The following is a 15,133-nucleotide window of genomic DNA, read 5'->3' as shown; positions in this document are numbered from 1 at the left end:
TAATTACTATAGCTCATTTAACCTCAAAATATTTTAAAGGTCTACTTTCCACAGTTGTTTTTATCGTTACTTGTGGAAAGAGGAAAGTAGAAAATAGAAGCCAAGAATTTAAATCACATATGATTAAGTCTAGATTTGTTTGAAATCCTTTATTTTTTAGTAGAGAAAGGGTTTGCTTAATTGTTTATTAAAGATTTGTTATTGCTGTATTTTATACAACAGAAACATAAAAATTGAGTTTAAACTTCCTATTAAATATCCAGCTAAATGGAAATGTTACCCTTAACATACAATGGATTAGGGGAGTGGGGGAGATCATTGGACAAATTTGGGGCTTATCATTATCAACAGTGCCCTTTTAAGCTTGTGGATTTCTGAGCCAATGCAGAAAATGTAACAACAGGGATTTCCCAACAGCAAGAGGCACTCTCCAAGGGAGTAAATTGTCAACTATTGCCTCTCCTGAGAAACTTAAGAGTAACCTTGATCCAATCTCAATAGTCAACCCGTGTATTATCACCCAGTTGGGGCATAGTGAGTGCATTTCCTAATACAAAAATAAGATGGTATTCTATCAGCAGCCACTGGATACGTATACGGAGATAAAATTTACATAATTTTGAAGTAAACTTAGCCTAAGAAACTGAAAACATCCTTCCCTCACTTTAACTAACCCTAAAAGGCCTATATCTTCTCATGTGAAAAAGCCTGTGTCTTGACATGAGTCTTGAAAAAGATCTTCCAGGAATAAGAGGTAGAACATAAAGCAGAACCACTGTTACGAAAGACATCCTGAAACAGGGCAGACAACACTAACATAGTAAAAAAAAAAAAAAATTATAATCAGAAAGACACGGATTCAAATTCAAAATACCTACTTACTGTACTTCATCTCTGAGTCTTAACTTTCTCATCTGCAAAATGGGGATGTTATTACCTGTATCAAAGGATTGCTGTATAATACGTCTAAACGTTTCTAACACATCACTGATGTTCAATACAGGCTTTACCCATGTCTATCGAATAAGGCTACCAACAGAAGAGTGACTCTCACAACATCCTGATGTTTGTTTCACACCAACTTGATCTGCACTGTCCAATACAGCAGCCACTAGCCACATGTGGCTATTTAAATTTGTATTAATTATAATTAAGTAAAACTAAAAATTCAGTTCCTCAGTTGCACTAGCCAGATATTAAGTGCTCAATAGCTACATGTGGCTAGAGGCTACTTTATTGGCTAGTGCAGACAGAGAACATTTTCATCACTGCACAAAGTTCTACTGGACAGCATTGGTCTAGACCCTAAAGCAAAGGTCAGCAAACTTTTTTCTGAAAAGGGCCAGAGAGTAAGTACTTGAAGCTTTGCAGGCCATACAAGTCTCTATCATGAGTACTCAACTTGCTGTTGTAACACAAAAGCAGGTAACACATTAAAACAAACGAGCATGACTGTACCAATAAAACTTTATTTATAAAAATATGGCAGGCTAGATTTGGCCAAGAGGCCGTAATCTGCTGATTCCTGCTCTAGAATATTCTGAATCCAGACCCCCAATACTAGCATTCTGCCCATAACCACTACCTTCTTTAAGACTGAGTAGTATTAAATCCATTAAAAGGAAACAACAGTTTACTGGAACTAAATGGTATTTAGTATTTAATGTAACTATTATAAAAGCTCCGGTGGTGCAGTGGTTAAGCACTCAGCTGCTAACCAAAAGGTCGGCAGTTCGAACTCACAGCCACTCCATGGAGAAAGATGTGGCAGTCTGCTTCTGTGAAGATTACACCCTTGGAACCCTGTGGGGCAGTTCTACTCCAGCCTATAGGATCGCTATGAGTCAGAATCAACTTGATGGCAATGAGTTTGGTTTTTGGTTTATTCTTTTACAAATTAAGAAAAACCCATGCACGTAATACTAAAGCAGATGAAGCTTACAGTGTTCATTCATAAAGTGACAACACCTCAAATCTATTTGGTATCTGACCCATCTTTCTAAAGCCAATGACTCTTAATCTGTAACTCCAGTCTGGACATACTCCTAGAATTCTAGATCTATACATCTAAAAACTACTTAATATGGCTACCTGGAAATCAATTACATATCTCAAAGGTAACACATCCAAGAAAAAACTTTTAATCCCTCCCTCCCCATTTTTTTCATCATAGTAAATGGTCCCGTTAGCTAACCAGCTATAAGACAAAAATGGAAGCAGCCTCCTTGATTTCTTCCTTTCCCTCACACCCCAATCCATCAGCGAATCCTGTATATCTTCATAATATGTCACAAATTCACCTCCACTAATACCTTTTTTTGGGTTTTTTAATACCACCAGCCTAAGGCACCATGATCTGATATTTGAACTACCACAACAAGCCTCCTAACTGGTTGCCCAGCTGATTCTTGTCCCCTTCAAGCCATTCTACTCAGAAGTAGTGAAATGCCTATCACTTCACGGTTTAAACCTTTCACGGGCTTTCACGGCCATCAGGGCCTTCTCATTGCTGACCTTTATGACTAAATTGACCTTCCTCCTGAACTACATGTAACTAGCTCCCTTATGTCATTCAGGTCTCAGTTCATGTCACCTCCTCAAAGAAGCCTTCCCTGTCCAATCTAAACTAGCCATCTAAACATTCTTCTAGTCCACCACTCGGTTTTAATTACCTGTCGAGCATTTGTTTCTATCACGTTTTCTTAGTCATTTTTATTTATTTATTCATTTATTTGTAGTCTGTTTTCCCAATATCCAACTCTCGTGTAGAATATAAACCTCATAATAGTAGGGACCTTTGATGTTTTGCTGCACACTATATACCCCGTGCCTGGCATGTAGCAATAAACACATACACACACAGTGAATCAATGAATGATTATTTAAATGCCTGTTAGTTTTAAACTTACTCTAAAAAGGAAGTATTTGAAGCTGTATAAGTAGGTAACAAACTTGGCTCTCTCACACTACAACGTGTATAGTTTAAAATATTCTCATTTTCAGAGATGTGAACGTTAAGCCATTTACCTCCCTTCCTTTGTATGTCACCAAAGCAGCCAGTGGCTTGGCATAAAATCTGCTGTAAGAAAATCCCAAGCAGCCGTACATACTGTTTGCCGTGAGCTTCAGAGCCTTCTGTCGAATGTCATACTGCAGGTCCCACAAGGACAAGAGAAAAACAACAACATTTGCAGATAGTTAAGCATTATACTGGATGTCTTGCTAGACTGCAAATAAAAGGGAGAAACCCTCACTATCCCTGAAATAAAAAATTCTTAACATACTCAAGCCAACTTCCCAGATCCATGATACCCTGACGTCCTAGAAGCAAGTAAACGTAAGACTCCAAAGCTCCCAGGATTCAGCAGGGTCTTGCTCAGATACAGCCTTTGCTGATACAGCTGCTTTCCACTCTAAGGCATTCTGCTGTTCTTTAATGGGTGCCTACCCACAAACTTAAAATAAGCACATGCATTTGCCCACAGCATCAAATAATCAAATCCTAAAAACTGAAGACTGTCACTCAGATATCTCTTACTGAAAAAACATACCTGAAGAACAAGGTCTGGATTTAAATCTTGCTGTTTCATTAGCTGTTTCACTTGTTTTCTCCGCTCTACCAGTTTCCGAATCTCTCTGGGCAAAATGCCTATTTCTAAGCTCGGATCTGGCAGCTCAGGGATCTGCTCTTGTTCTCCATCCTGATGAACATACAATAGAAACGACAGACAAATCAAATTTTTGAGAAATACTTTTCTAAAATAATATTCAGTGGAAGCCTTATTCCCATGATGACATTTTTAAAAGGTGCTGCTGTTTTGCGCTGTCGAGCGGATTCTGACTCATACCAACACTACAGGACACAGTTGAACTGCCCCAGGGGGTTTCCTAGCCTGTAATCTTACGAGAGCAGATTGCCAGGTCTTTTCTCCCACAGAGCTGCTAGTGGGTTTGAACCACGGATCTTCGGGTTAGTAGCCAAGTGGTTAACCACTGTGCCACCAGGGCTCCTCTTGAAAAGCTACTTTCTTATAAAAGTAAATGTCCATAATGCATACGTGGTATAAGAGGCACTTAGAGGGTTGTAGAACAAGTCAACACTGCCCTCTTTTCCTACCAAGTCTATCAGCTCGTCATTCTCAACATCTTCCACTCATGTAGTTATTCATAATTTCAATATTGTTCAAAGGGATGAATTTTTACATATGATACCATCCTCTCTTCACCAAGATTGGGGAGCAACATGTTTGGGGAAATTCTTTTTAAAATAAAACACTAAGAGAAACCTCTAGGACTTAAAAGAAAAAAAAAACAGCTAAAATACTACTTTAAATCATTTGCACTCTCAAACAAAACACTACAGAATTTTAAAACCACACAGAATCACAGCAATCACTGTAAATGTTTTAGACTAACAAATAAAAACCTAAATACTAAATCAGCAAATTTCTTTTAAGAATTTGGAGCACATATTTAAATAAAAAAAAATAGGCCATGACATTTTAAAAATTAACACATATATATTCCTCAGCATTTATGTAGTCCCTTTTATCTATAAATTGTTTGCAATTGGTAGAAGAATAGCAACATATTAGAAAAGCAACCAGCAGTCTTCTTACATTAAAATTTACAGCAGGAAAAAGTAGGGAAAGCATGAGGCCATTTTTCTCAAGCCTCCATTAATTCTATTAACAGGCTGCAAAGAAAAGCCAGGCACATTTGCCCTTTCAAAGGTTCAGAATCAAAAATAAGCCTCTTGGCTTAAAGCATGTCAAGTCCATGCCATTCGATAACCCAGTCCTTACAAAGCATCTGATTTAATGAAGATCAATAGCTTCAAATGAGCAATCTTACAATAATAATAGGGGCCTATTGTTTTCCAATACAGCAGATGATGAGAACAAGCCTATTGAAGAGATCCTGGTACACATTCCAATTATTCCCAGCAACTACTGAAGTCAGATGAAAAGTTAACGGCAAGGATCTGGTGTCAGAAATGTACAATCCTCTCCCAGCTCTACCATCACTAGCCGTGTGATGCTAGCTGTTCTGAAGACCAAATGAGGTACTGCACATGAAAATAATATGGAATCTATAAAGTGCTATTTGTACAGAATTTCTTCAATGACCTCTAAAAGGACTCTATTGTTTTTCTAGAATCAAAATGGTAAAGCTCAAATAAACAAAGTGGGAGAAAGAGTGGGGAGGTTGGATAATGATAATGATCACAAGGCTGACTGAGTAAGCAGGACACAATCCAAAGAACATTATTAATCAAATGTTGACATGACCTTTTGGGGATGTCTATCGACTCAACGGCAATGGGTTTTTTGGGTTTTATCCAGCACTTTGTGAAATTATCCTCTAGTCCCACAGAAAAGCCCCTCAGCAGTCATATTTGTACTCTGTGAACCCACTCTTGTGGTCACAGTTGATGGGACCAGGGGTGCTCACCAACCTAACCAAGCCTATCAGATTCTCTCTTCTGGGAATATGGAATTGGTATTGAAAAACAGCTCCCAAGCCCGTGGTTGGAACTAAAGGACATGTAAATAGAGCAGCTAGATAGAGGACAAGAGACATCTTCTTCCATGTGTACAAAAAACAGAAAAACAATTTACAGAGTTATTTTAAATCTGTCTTTTACTGCTAGAGAACCAATTTTAATCAAATTCCCTACTGACGATCAATTGTATAGGCTTTATTTATGAAGAGCCATTCATTAAGTCCTATGTAAAACTGTTGACTGAATGATCATTGGTTAGATTAAAATCCAGGTCAGGGAACTCAAAATCATTCTTTTCAAAGTTTCTTTAGTGAGTCAAATCATTAAGAAATGTTTTCATGGCTAAAATGTATAAAGACTGAAAATACTAAGTGTTAGAGAAGATGAGGGGCAACCTGAACTCTCATACATGCCTGTTGGAAGTATAAAATGTTACAACTACTTTGGAAAACAATTTGATAATTTTTTATGAAGTTAAAAATGCACTTTCCATGCAAACCAGCAAACTCACTCCCTAGGTATTTACCCAAGAGAAAAGAAAGCATAAATCCACAAAAAAGATTTTCACAAAAATGTTCACAGCAGCTTTATTAATAATAGCCAAAAACTGATAACAACCCAAACATTCATCTCAGAAGAATGAATAAACAAACTATGGAGGCCTACTCAGCAATAAAAGGGAAGATCTCTTGATAATGCAACAACATGGATAAATCTCAAAAGCATTATGTTGAACAAAAAAAAAGACACAAGAGAATACATACTATATCATTCCATTTATATGAAGTTCTACAACAGGCAAAGCTAAGCTATGGCGACAGAAGTCAGCTCAATGGTTGTCTCTGGAGGGGGGATTTACTGTAAAAAGGCATAAGGGGCATATCAAAACATGGGGTGAAGCTAATGCAGTGTTTGGAGGAAAATTTATAGTTGTAAATGTTTACATCAAAAAAGAAGAAACCTTTCAAATCAGTAATCTGTTATGAATTGTGTCCCCCCAAAATATGCATTGTAAATCCTAACCTCTGTACCTGTGGTTATAATACCATTTGGAAATGAGCTGTGTTTATGTTAACAAGACAGGATTAGTGTAGGGTGTATCTTGAGTCAATCTCTTTTAAAATATAGAGATTAAACAAGCAAGCTAGAAGCTGAGATAGGGGAAATTGATGCCGTGCCACATGGAGATCTCCAAGGAACCAAGAAACAAGCTGAAGAGACAAGGACCTTCCTCCAGAACTGACAGAGAAAGCCTTCCCCTACAGCTGGCGCCTTGAATTTGGACTTCCAGTCTCCCAAACTTTGAGAAAATAAATTTGTTTGTTAAAGCCATCCACTTGTGGTATTTCTGTTACAGCAGCATTAGATAACTAAGACACTAACTTAAGAAACCAGGAAAAAGAAAAGCAAACTAAACAAAAGAAAGCAGAAGAAAGGAAATAATAAAGAGTGGAAATAAATGAAATAGGGAACAGAAAAACAACAGAGATCAATCAATGAAGCCAAAGTTGGTTCTTTGAAAAGATCAATGAAACTGACAAACCTTTAGCTAGACTGACAAAGAAAAAGAATCAAATCACTGAATTAGGAATAAATGAGGAAACATTACTATACAGATCTTACAGAAATAAAAAGGATTAAAAGAGAATACTATGAACAATTACATGCCAACAAATTAGATAACCTGGATAGAACAGACAAATTCCTAGAAAGACACAAACTAACTAAACTGACTCAAGGAGAAATAGACAATGTGAATAGACCTATTGCAAAAGACTGAATTAGGAATCAAAAAAGAAAAGCCAAGACCAGACAGCTTCACTGATTAATTCTACCAAATGTTTAAGGAAGAACTAACACTAATCCTTCACAAACTCTTCCAAAAAAATATAAGAGGAGGGAACACTTCCCAGCTCATTCTATGAGACCCAGTATGACTCTAATACCAAAACCAGACAAAGACAACACACACACACACAAAGAAAACTACAGGCTAATATCCCTTATGAATATAAACACAAAATTTCTCAACAAAATATAACCAAATGGAATACAACAACATATTAAAAGGACTATACACCAGGACCAAGTGGGATTTATGACAGGAATGCAGGTTAGTTCAACATATGAGTCAATCAATGTAATACACCAAATTAATAAGGGCAAAAACCACATGATCATCTCAATAGACACAGAAAAAGTATTTTACAAAACCGAACCTCTTTCATGATAAAAACACTCAACGAACTAGGAATAGAAGGGAACTTCTTCAACCTGATAAATGGCATCTATGAAAGACCCACAGCTAACATCATACTTAATGTTGAAAGGCTGAAAGATTTCCTCAGAGATCAGGAACAAGACACAGATGTCCGCTCTCACCGCTACTACTGAACATTGTAAGGGCAATTAGGCAAGAAAAAGGAAATAAAAGGCATCTAGATTACAAAAATCCTCACAACTGGACCAATAAGCAACATGATGATAAATGGAGAAAGGGCTGAAGTTGTCAAGGACTTCATTTTACTTGGATCTACAATCAACACCCTTGGAAGCAGCAGTCAAGAAATCAAAAGATGCCATTGCATTGGGTAAATCTGCTACAAAAGACCTCTTTAAAGGGTTGAAAAGCAAAGATATCACCTTGAAGACTAAGGTGCACCTGACCCAAGCCATGGTATTTTCAATCACATCATACACATGTGAAAGCTGGACCATGAATAAGGAAGACCGAAGAAGAACTGATGCCTTTGAACTGTGGTGTTGGTGAAGAATATTGAATACACCATGGACTGCCAAAAGAATGAACAAAACTGTCTTGGAAGAAGTAAAACCAGACTGCTCCTTAGAAACAAGATGTCAAGACTGCATCTCACATACTTTGGACATGTTATCAGGAGGGATCAGTCCCTGGAGCACAGCGCTTGGTAAAGCGGAGGGTCAGTGTAGGAGAGGAAGAACCTCAACAAGATGGACTGACACAGTAGCTGCAACAATGGGCTTAAGCAGAGCAACAACTGTGAGACCCAGGCAGTGTTTCGTTCTGTTGTACACAGGGTCGCTATGAGTTGGAACTGACTCGACAGCACCTAACAACAACAGACTGGAAATGAAGAAGTAAAACTATCTCCATTTGTAGATAACATGATCCTATATAGAGAAAATCCTAAGGAATCCACACACAAAAAAAAACCTATTAAAACTAATCAGCAAGTTTGCAGGACACGAGATCAATATACAAAAATGAAAAAGTTCTATTTCTATATATTAGCAATAGGCAATCCAAAACCAAAATTTAGAAAACAATTCCATTTATAATAGCACCAAAAAGAATAAAACACTTAGAAATAAACTTAATAAGTGCAAGACTTGTACAAAGAAAACTATGAAACATTGGTAAAAGAAATGAAAGAAGGCCTAAATAAATCCATGTCCATGGATTTAAGGACTTAATATTGTTAAGATGCCAATATTTCCCAAATTGATATATAGACTCAACACAATCCCTATCAAAATTCCAGCCAGCTTTTTTATAGAACTTGACATGCTGACTCTAAAATAAATGGAATACGGTGTATCTATACAATGCAACATTATTTGGCAGTAAAAAGGAATGAAGTACTGACACATGCTATAATGTCAATGAACCTTGAAAACAGTATGCTAAGTGAAATAAGCCAAAAGCAAATGGCCACATATTGTATGATTTCATTTATATGAAATGTCCAGAATAGACAAATTTATAGAGACAGAAAGTAGATTAGTGGCTGACTAGAGCTGGAGGTAATGGAGGGGTTAGAGGTGAAGTGGCAGCTAAATGGTAGGGGATTTCTTTTGGGGTAATGAACATGTTCTAAAATTGATTGTGACGATTGCAAACCCTACGAACATACTAAAAGCCAATGAATTTAAATGGTGAATTGTATGGTATGTGAATTATATGTGTTCAAACAAAAAAAGACACCGAACCAGTCTGTTTCCTACCCAACCCTTCCCTTTTTTTGACCACTCAGAAAGGACACGATTGCATGTGTCCTGAAGAGGAAAAACTAGAAAGTTAATTCCCTTGGTTCTTTTCCTTTATAAGCACTACTTTTAACCTCAATTTAAAGAGCCCCCGTTGAGTACGAACCTCTGTAATTTTCTGTGCCTCTGAAGCAACTCTTTGCACTGTCGTAAAACAAATGTTAAATTCCTGAATGATGGAAGGATATAAACTGTTGAAGTCCAGAAGCAAAATGAACTTATCATAAAAACCTGAAAAAAAAAAAGCCATGTCATAAAAAGTCTAAAGAAGTGCAAATCTGTCAAAATGTCACATTAGAAAATACACCATGAAGTATGTTAGAAACTATCAAGAGCTGTGAGGTAGACAAAAGGAAAAAAGAGTCTACTACCACTCCATAAAATAATTTGGATTAAAGTGAAAACCCAGGCCACAAAAGAGGGACCAAAACTGTAGTAGGCAATATCGTGTCTCATCTTGGAACCAGCTAGACCCAGTCCTTTCCCCAGCAGTCCCCAAAGTACATCTTTATGAGCAAATACCTCCCCATATTAATGACTTTGGACAGCAGTCATATCTGTTTCAAAAAAAAAATACACCTACTCCTCACTTATCAACTCTCTCGTTATCCAACAATTCACATTTATGATAGTAGTAAAAAATCTACCATCTTACTATTTTGCACATTAACAACATACGTCTGGCAGTAACGAACACCACGGTGCAAGGTGAGGGTAAAGCTGGCTGTGATGGTTATGTGTCAACTTGACTGGGCCATCAGTCTCAGTGGTTTGGCAGTTATGTAATGATGTAATTTGGCAGTTATATAATAGTCATCCTCCATTTTGTGATCTGATGTGGTCATCTTCCATTTTTGCATAACGCCAATTTTCACCTAACAGCCTGGTCTTTGGAAGCTAACCATGTCAGTAAGTGAGAGGTGCGTGTACTGTTAAATTCTGCTTCATGCCAGCATTCCCTTCCATCTATTCTCCCACCCTCACTTCAAAATGTGTAGTTATCTGTACCAGTGAGGGTTAAATTCTTTTTCACAACCATTTCTTCAAAGAAGTAAAAGGTTAGCACTTACCCATACACAAACTGTGCTAATAGTTAGACGAGGAACATATACCTAAATGTCAGTAGTGGAACGATCCACCCCTTTTACTTGCAAAGGGTGAACAGAAAGCTACTGTATTTTTCTAGGACATTTACAAAGAGTTATCTTCACCTTGAGAAGAAACTGAATAAAAAATAAATGTCCATGACTAAGACAACAATAACAATGGCAAACATATTGATAGCTTACTCTGTGCCAGACACTATACTAAACAACTAAACAGTCACTTTTATTTCTTAAATCCCCATGTGGCAGATATTATTCTTATCTCCCTTTTAAAGAGGAGGAAACTGAGGCTTACAGAGGTTAAACAGGCAGCCCCAGATCATATAACCAGAATTCAAATCCGACTCTAACACCAAATTACTACCACTACATTTCATTACATAAAAAAAAATTGCTGTTTGTCAAAAATGCTTCCTACTCAGAGTTCAAGTTACTTGATAATATTCACATTAATTCCATGTCAGGTGACCAGCAAACATGATTTTCACAACAAAAGATAAAATAAGGTCATTATAAAATCTTTTTGCTAATTTGTCAAACAATTCAGGTCCTCTAACTTCCCAAGCCTAGCTCTATGCTAAGAAATTCCTTAACACCACGGGCAAACCAATTCGCTGGCAGCCTTACCAACTTTGGGATCCAATACCAAGCCACCAGAATAAGCTGCTTTCTTACGTCCTTTCTTGTATTTACTGGTATCTCCATCAATTTCTTCATCTTCATCTCCCTAATATCAAATGGAAAGGTAACTTCAGCAGCTAATCAATTAATTAAGAAGTTTTATGATCCCCCCTTTTCCAATTTCAGTAGATAGTTCTAATACTATTTACTTTTAATTAATGTTTGTTCCTACTGATGGGAAAAAAGTATTGTAATGTGTTCGTGAATCTCAATGAACACCAAGCATGGTGGTTACCTGCACAAGTACTGCATCTCAGAGTTACTTTCTTTTTCCCCCAAATTTGTGCATATGGTGATGTTCTGGTGTCCTGATAAAAAATATGCTAATCCTATTCCTAAATGTTTCTGAATCCATAGAAACCTTTAATATTTTTTGATCAATTGATACTAAAAATATAACTTCAAATTATAGGAAATTTAAGACTATAGTCTCTTAAACTTACTACTCTTACATTCATGATGTAAAAACACAAAATATTCCATAAGGATATTATCATCAGTATTATCATTATTAATATAAAAAAATTTTTTATATAGACAGCTTAAAATAATTATAACCATATATGGAAAATTCATCCCCAAGTAGTTTATTAATGACCAATGGCTAATACTTGAGCAGCAGCTGAATTCCTCTAATACTCCCTACACCAATTTTGATAATGTAAATAAACAAGCAAATACGAGAACCTGAATCACATTTTAACATGAAATCCCCATTCTGAATCAATTACTATCAGTGCTGGTAAAACAGTAGCTAAACTAAGTTTTCCTTCCAATATGATAGAGGCTAATTCAGAAACCTGATTGTGGTGACCTTAATCATATTAAAACAAAAGAAAAAAAAACCCACTGCCATCGAGTCAATTTCAACTCACAGAGACCCCAAAGGCCAGAGCAGAAGTGCACCACAGGATTTCCAAGGAGCAGCTGGTGGATTCGAACTGCTGACCTTTTGGTTAGCAGCCATGCTTTTAACCACTGTGCCACCAGGGATCCATAATCATATTAGTACATAAAAACGCAACACAAAAATAAAGGTTCAAATCCATAGGCTTAAGGAAATAAAAGGGTTAACTGGCATTTCACTTTGGGTAGGGTTAAGGTGGTAAAACATTTGACATGTATGGTCACTCATCAGAGAGGCCTAATGTCTCCCTCAAAAACTTTCATATTTCCCAAGTAATTTTTATCTGTACAGAGCAAAGTGGAGAAGGGAATGACCATAATGGAATAAACTTGAAACCGTTTCTACAGTACACAGGATATTAATTATTTTGGAAGCAGATGTTATTACAGCAAAGAAAAGCTATCTAAGTAATAAAGGGGGAGGGGTAAGAAAAGGCAAAATACTATCCAATTTTGGACCCACCAGTTTTTGCTGAGGCTTTCTGAAAATCTGCTTGTCAGGCACAATATAGTTGTTTTCATAAAACGCATGAAGCAACAAGAACTCATTACGTTCAGATCGTCCACCCATCAGCGTCCTGGACTAGTAAATAGAATTTCTTTTTTAAATGTGAGCTCAAAACCACAACAAACAAAAGCAACTGGGAGCTGGTAAGTTTAATCATAGCACCTCCTTCAAAGCTCTTCCCAATTAGGGTTGCTTAAAAAAAGGTACTAAATTATTTCTAATGTTTTCTTTAAGCATTATAGTTGCAAGCAAGACAAAGAGAGCTTCAAATACTGACAACTTGGCTATTTCTTTATTCCCAAATCTACCATTCTACAAAACAGACACATCCAGATGTTTAGAAAGATGACCCTCATGTTCACCCAAATTTCAACATACTGCACCTGGCATTCCTCCCCTTCTCCCAACCAGTTCTTCCTTTTACAAAAGAAGCCCAGCTTTCAGGATACAAGTTGCTCATTTTATAAGCATGCATTTAAACTCATTATCATATAACAACTACCCCACGCAAACACTGAATCCAACAGGAAATGCTTTTTCCCCCTTCCTAAGTTAAATTTACCATAACATTCCCGGCGATGTTAGTGATCTGCAATGCTAATGGCAGAACATTTAGCTCACACATGATCTGCAAAATGAACCTGGCATCTTTCCAGGTGTGTTCCAACAGGTACAGAAGACGAGAAGATTCACTGTACCAAAAAGGAAGAATGAAACAGAATCAAGTAATTAAAAGAAACAATGACTACAATCCAAACTTTGTAAAAATACTACATAGAATTTTTGGTATAAGTAACTTCAGGGCCACAGCACCCCGACTTTTGAAACAACTTAAAGTAAGGCTGGTATGTAACTAGGAATTCCTTCCTACCACTGATCCCAATATCCCCCTCCAAAACACACAAAAAATCACAAAGATAAAATGAAGTTACATGTCAACTACAAACCTGAAAACTCCCTAAATCCTTTTATTCGTTCCATCCAGTAAAGATGTATCGCATGCCTACTATGTGCCAAGCACTGTTATAGCCCCTAGCTGTGACCAAAAGAGCCAGAAACTCCTCTCCTCACGTCCGCTTTTTTTAGGGTAAAAAGCCCAAAATTCTTATCTATTTCCAAACTGCTCTTAAGAAATAACAATAGATGCTGCTAAGAGAGGTGAGGGAGATGGAGATAATTCAAGAGGCAAAATAGTTCAAATTATGAAGGTAATGGAGATGGTATTAATGGAGACAATTTTCCCTTCCAGTAGCACCACCCACTCCTGCCCCACCAGCCTAGGGATGGCACTGGCTTCTGGCTGCTGCTAATTTCAAGTACACACAAATTCCGAAGCACTCAGGATCATACCTGTACATGTTTTGTACATTTTCCATTGGGATTACAACCCTTTCCGTCTTCAGAATCTGTTGGACCAGTTCAGACAAATGGTAGCTTTTACAACGAATCAATTCCTTTGCTGAAACTTCCACATCACAGATCATTCGGCCACAGGTTGCATTTCTTTCACCAAAACCACTCCGGCTCTACAAGGGGGTACAAAAAGCAAATCCCATGAAAGAGCAGACAAGAGAACACTCCATTATAACATTTGAAACTAGCCCAAAAATCATAACGATGACACTCTCATTCATCCCTTCATTCATTCATCAACGGGTATTTCTGAATGCTTACTGACACTGACACTGCACTAGGAACTCAGAATACAGCAGCGAACAAAACAGAAAAAGATTTCTGATTTGAGATATACTGAGATTTGGGATATACTGAGACCATGAATAAGAAATAATAGTTTTAGAAGGTGATAAATACATGGAAAAAGAAAAAAAGTAGAACAGGCTAAGGGGGACAAAGAATTTGGGGGGACTGCCACTTTAAATAGAGTGATCAGGGAGACCTCACAAAGATGCCATATAAAGAAAGCCTTGAAGAGAGCAAGGAGTTAGTCAACCAAGTGCCTAGATGAAGAGTTAATAACAATTTTACCACCTGAAACATATGAGTAGGAAAGGAAGCCAGAGCAGTGGTCCCAACTCCCGTCTGTAGCAGCAGAATCCTCTGGAGAGCACCACAAAAGGTATAAATTCCTAAGGCACCCTGAAGGGTCCAATTACTTTATAAAGCCTCCCAAGTGCGACCAGATTGAGGACCCACTAGCAGTGCTATAACAGGTGAGGTCCACAGGCTGAGCCCTGTCCACAAACTAGTCGGTCCCACTCTGTGAAGTGTTCATTAGTCCACTACTGAATGGAGAAAATAGTGATGTTGTCAAGGATTTCATTTTATTTGAATTTACAGTCAACGCCCATTGAAGTAGCAGTCAAGAAATCAAATGACATATTGCATTGGGCAAATCTGCTGCGAAAGACCTCCTTAAAGTATCAAGAAGCAACGATGTCA

The 15,133-nt window shown here is 37.4% G+C and overlaps 1 protein-coding gene and 1 non-coding gene across 2 annotated transcripts in view; both read right to left on the bottom strand.

Moving 5' to 3' along the window:
• POLA1 (DNA polymerase alpha 1, catalytic subunit) overlaps nucleotides 1-15,133 on the bottom strand; it is a 318,421-nt gene that overhangs the window by 260,777 nt on the left and 42,511 nt on the right. The window contains exons 20-26 of the mRNA XM_010595733.3: nucleotides 14,084-14,259; nucleotides 13,296-13,425; nucleotides 12,689-12,808; nucleotides 11,266-11,365; nucleotides 9,639-9,763; nucleotides 3,552-3,701; nucleotides 3,028-3,150 (exon numbers count right to left, since the gene is read on the bottom strand). Coding sequence (XP_010594035.1) covers nucleotides 3,028-3,150; nucleotides 3,552-3,701; nucleotides 9,639-9,763; nucleotides 11,266-11,365; nucleotides 12,689-12,808; nucleotides 13,296-13,425; nucleotides 14,084-14,259 — 924 coding nt within the window. The remainder of the gene's footprint in view (nucleotides 1-3,027; nucleotides 3,151-3,551; nucleotides 3,702-9,638; nucleotides 9,764-11,265; nucleotides 11,366-12,688; nucleotides 12,809-13,295; nucleotides 13,426-14,083; nucleotides 14,260-15,133) is intronic.
• On the bottom strand, nucleotides 10,647-10,777 carry LOC111752237 (small Cajal body-specific RNA 24). The gene has a single exon (XR_002787217.1). It is a non-coding gene; the product is annotated as a small Cajal body-specific RNA 24 (non-coding RNA).

This window comes from Loxodonta africana, chromosome X, assembly GCF_030014295.1.
Source record: "Loxodonta africana isolate mLoxAfr1 chromosome X, mLoxAfr1.hap2, whole genome shotgun sequence".
Classification (NCBI taxonomy): domain Eukaryota; kingdom Metazoa; phylum Chordata; class Mammalia; order Proboscidea; family Elephantidae; genus Loxodonta; species Loxodonta africana.
Note: the sequence above shows the minus strand (reverse complement) of the source record. Positions and strands in the feature narration are given on the sequence as shown.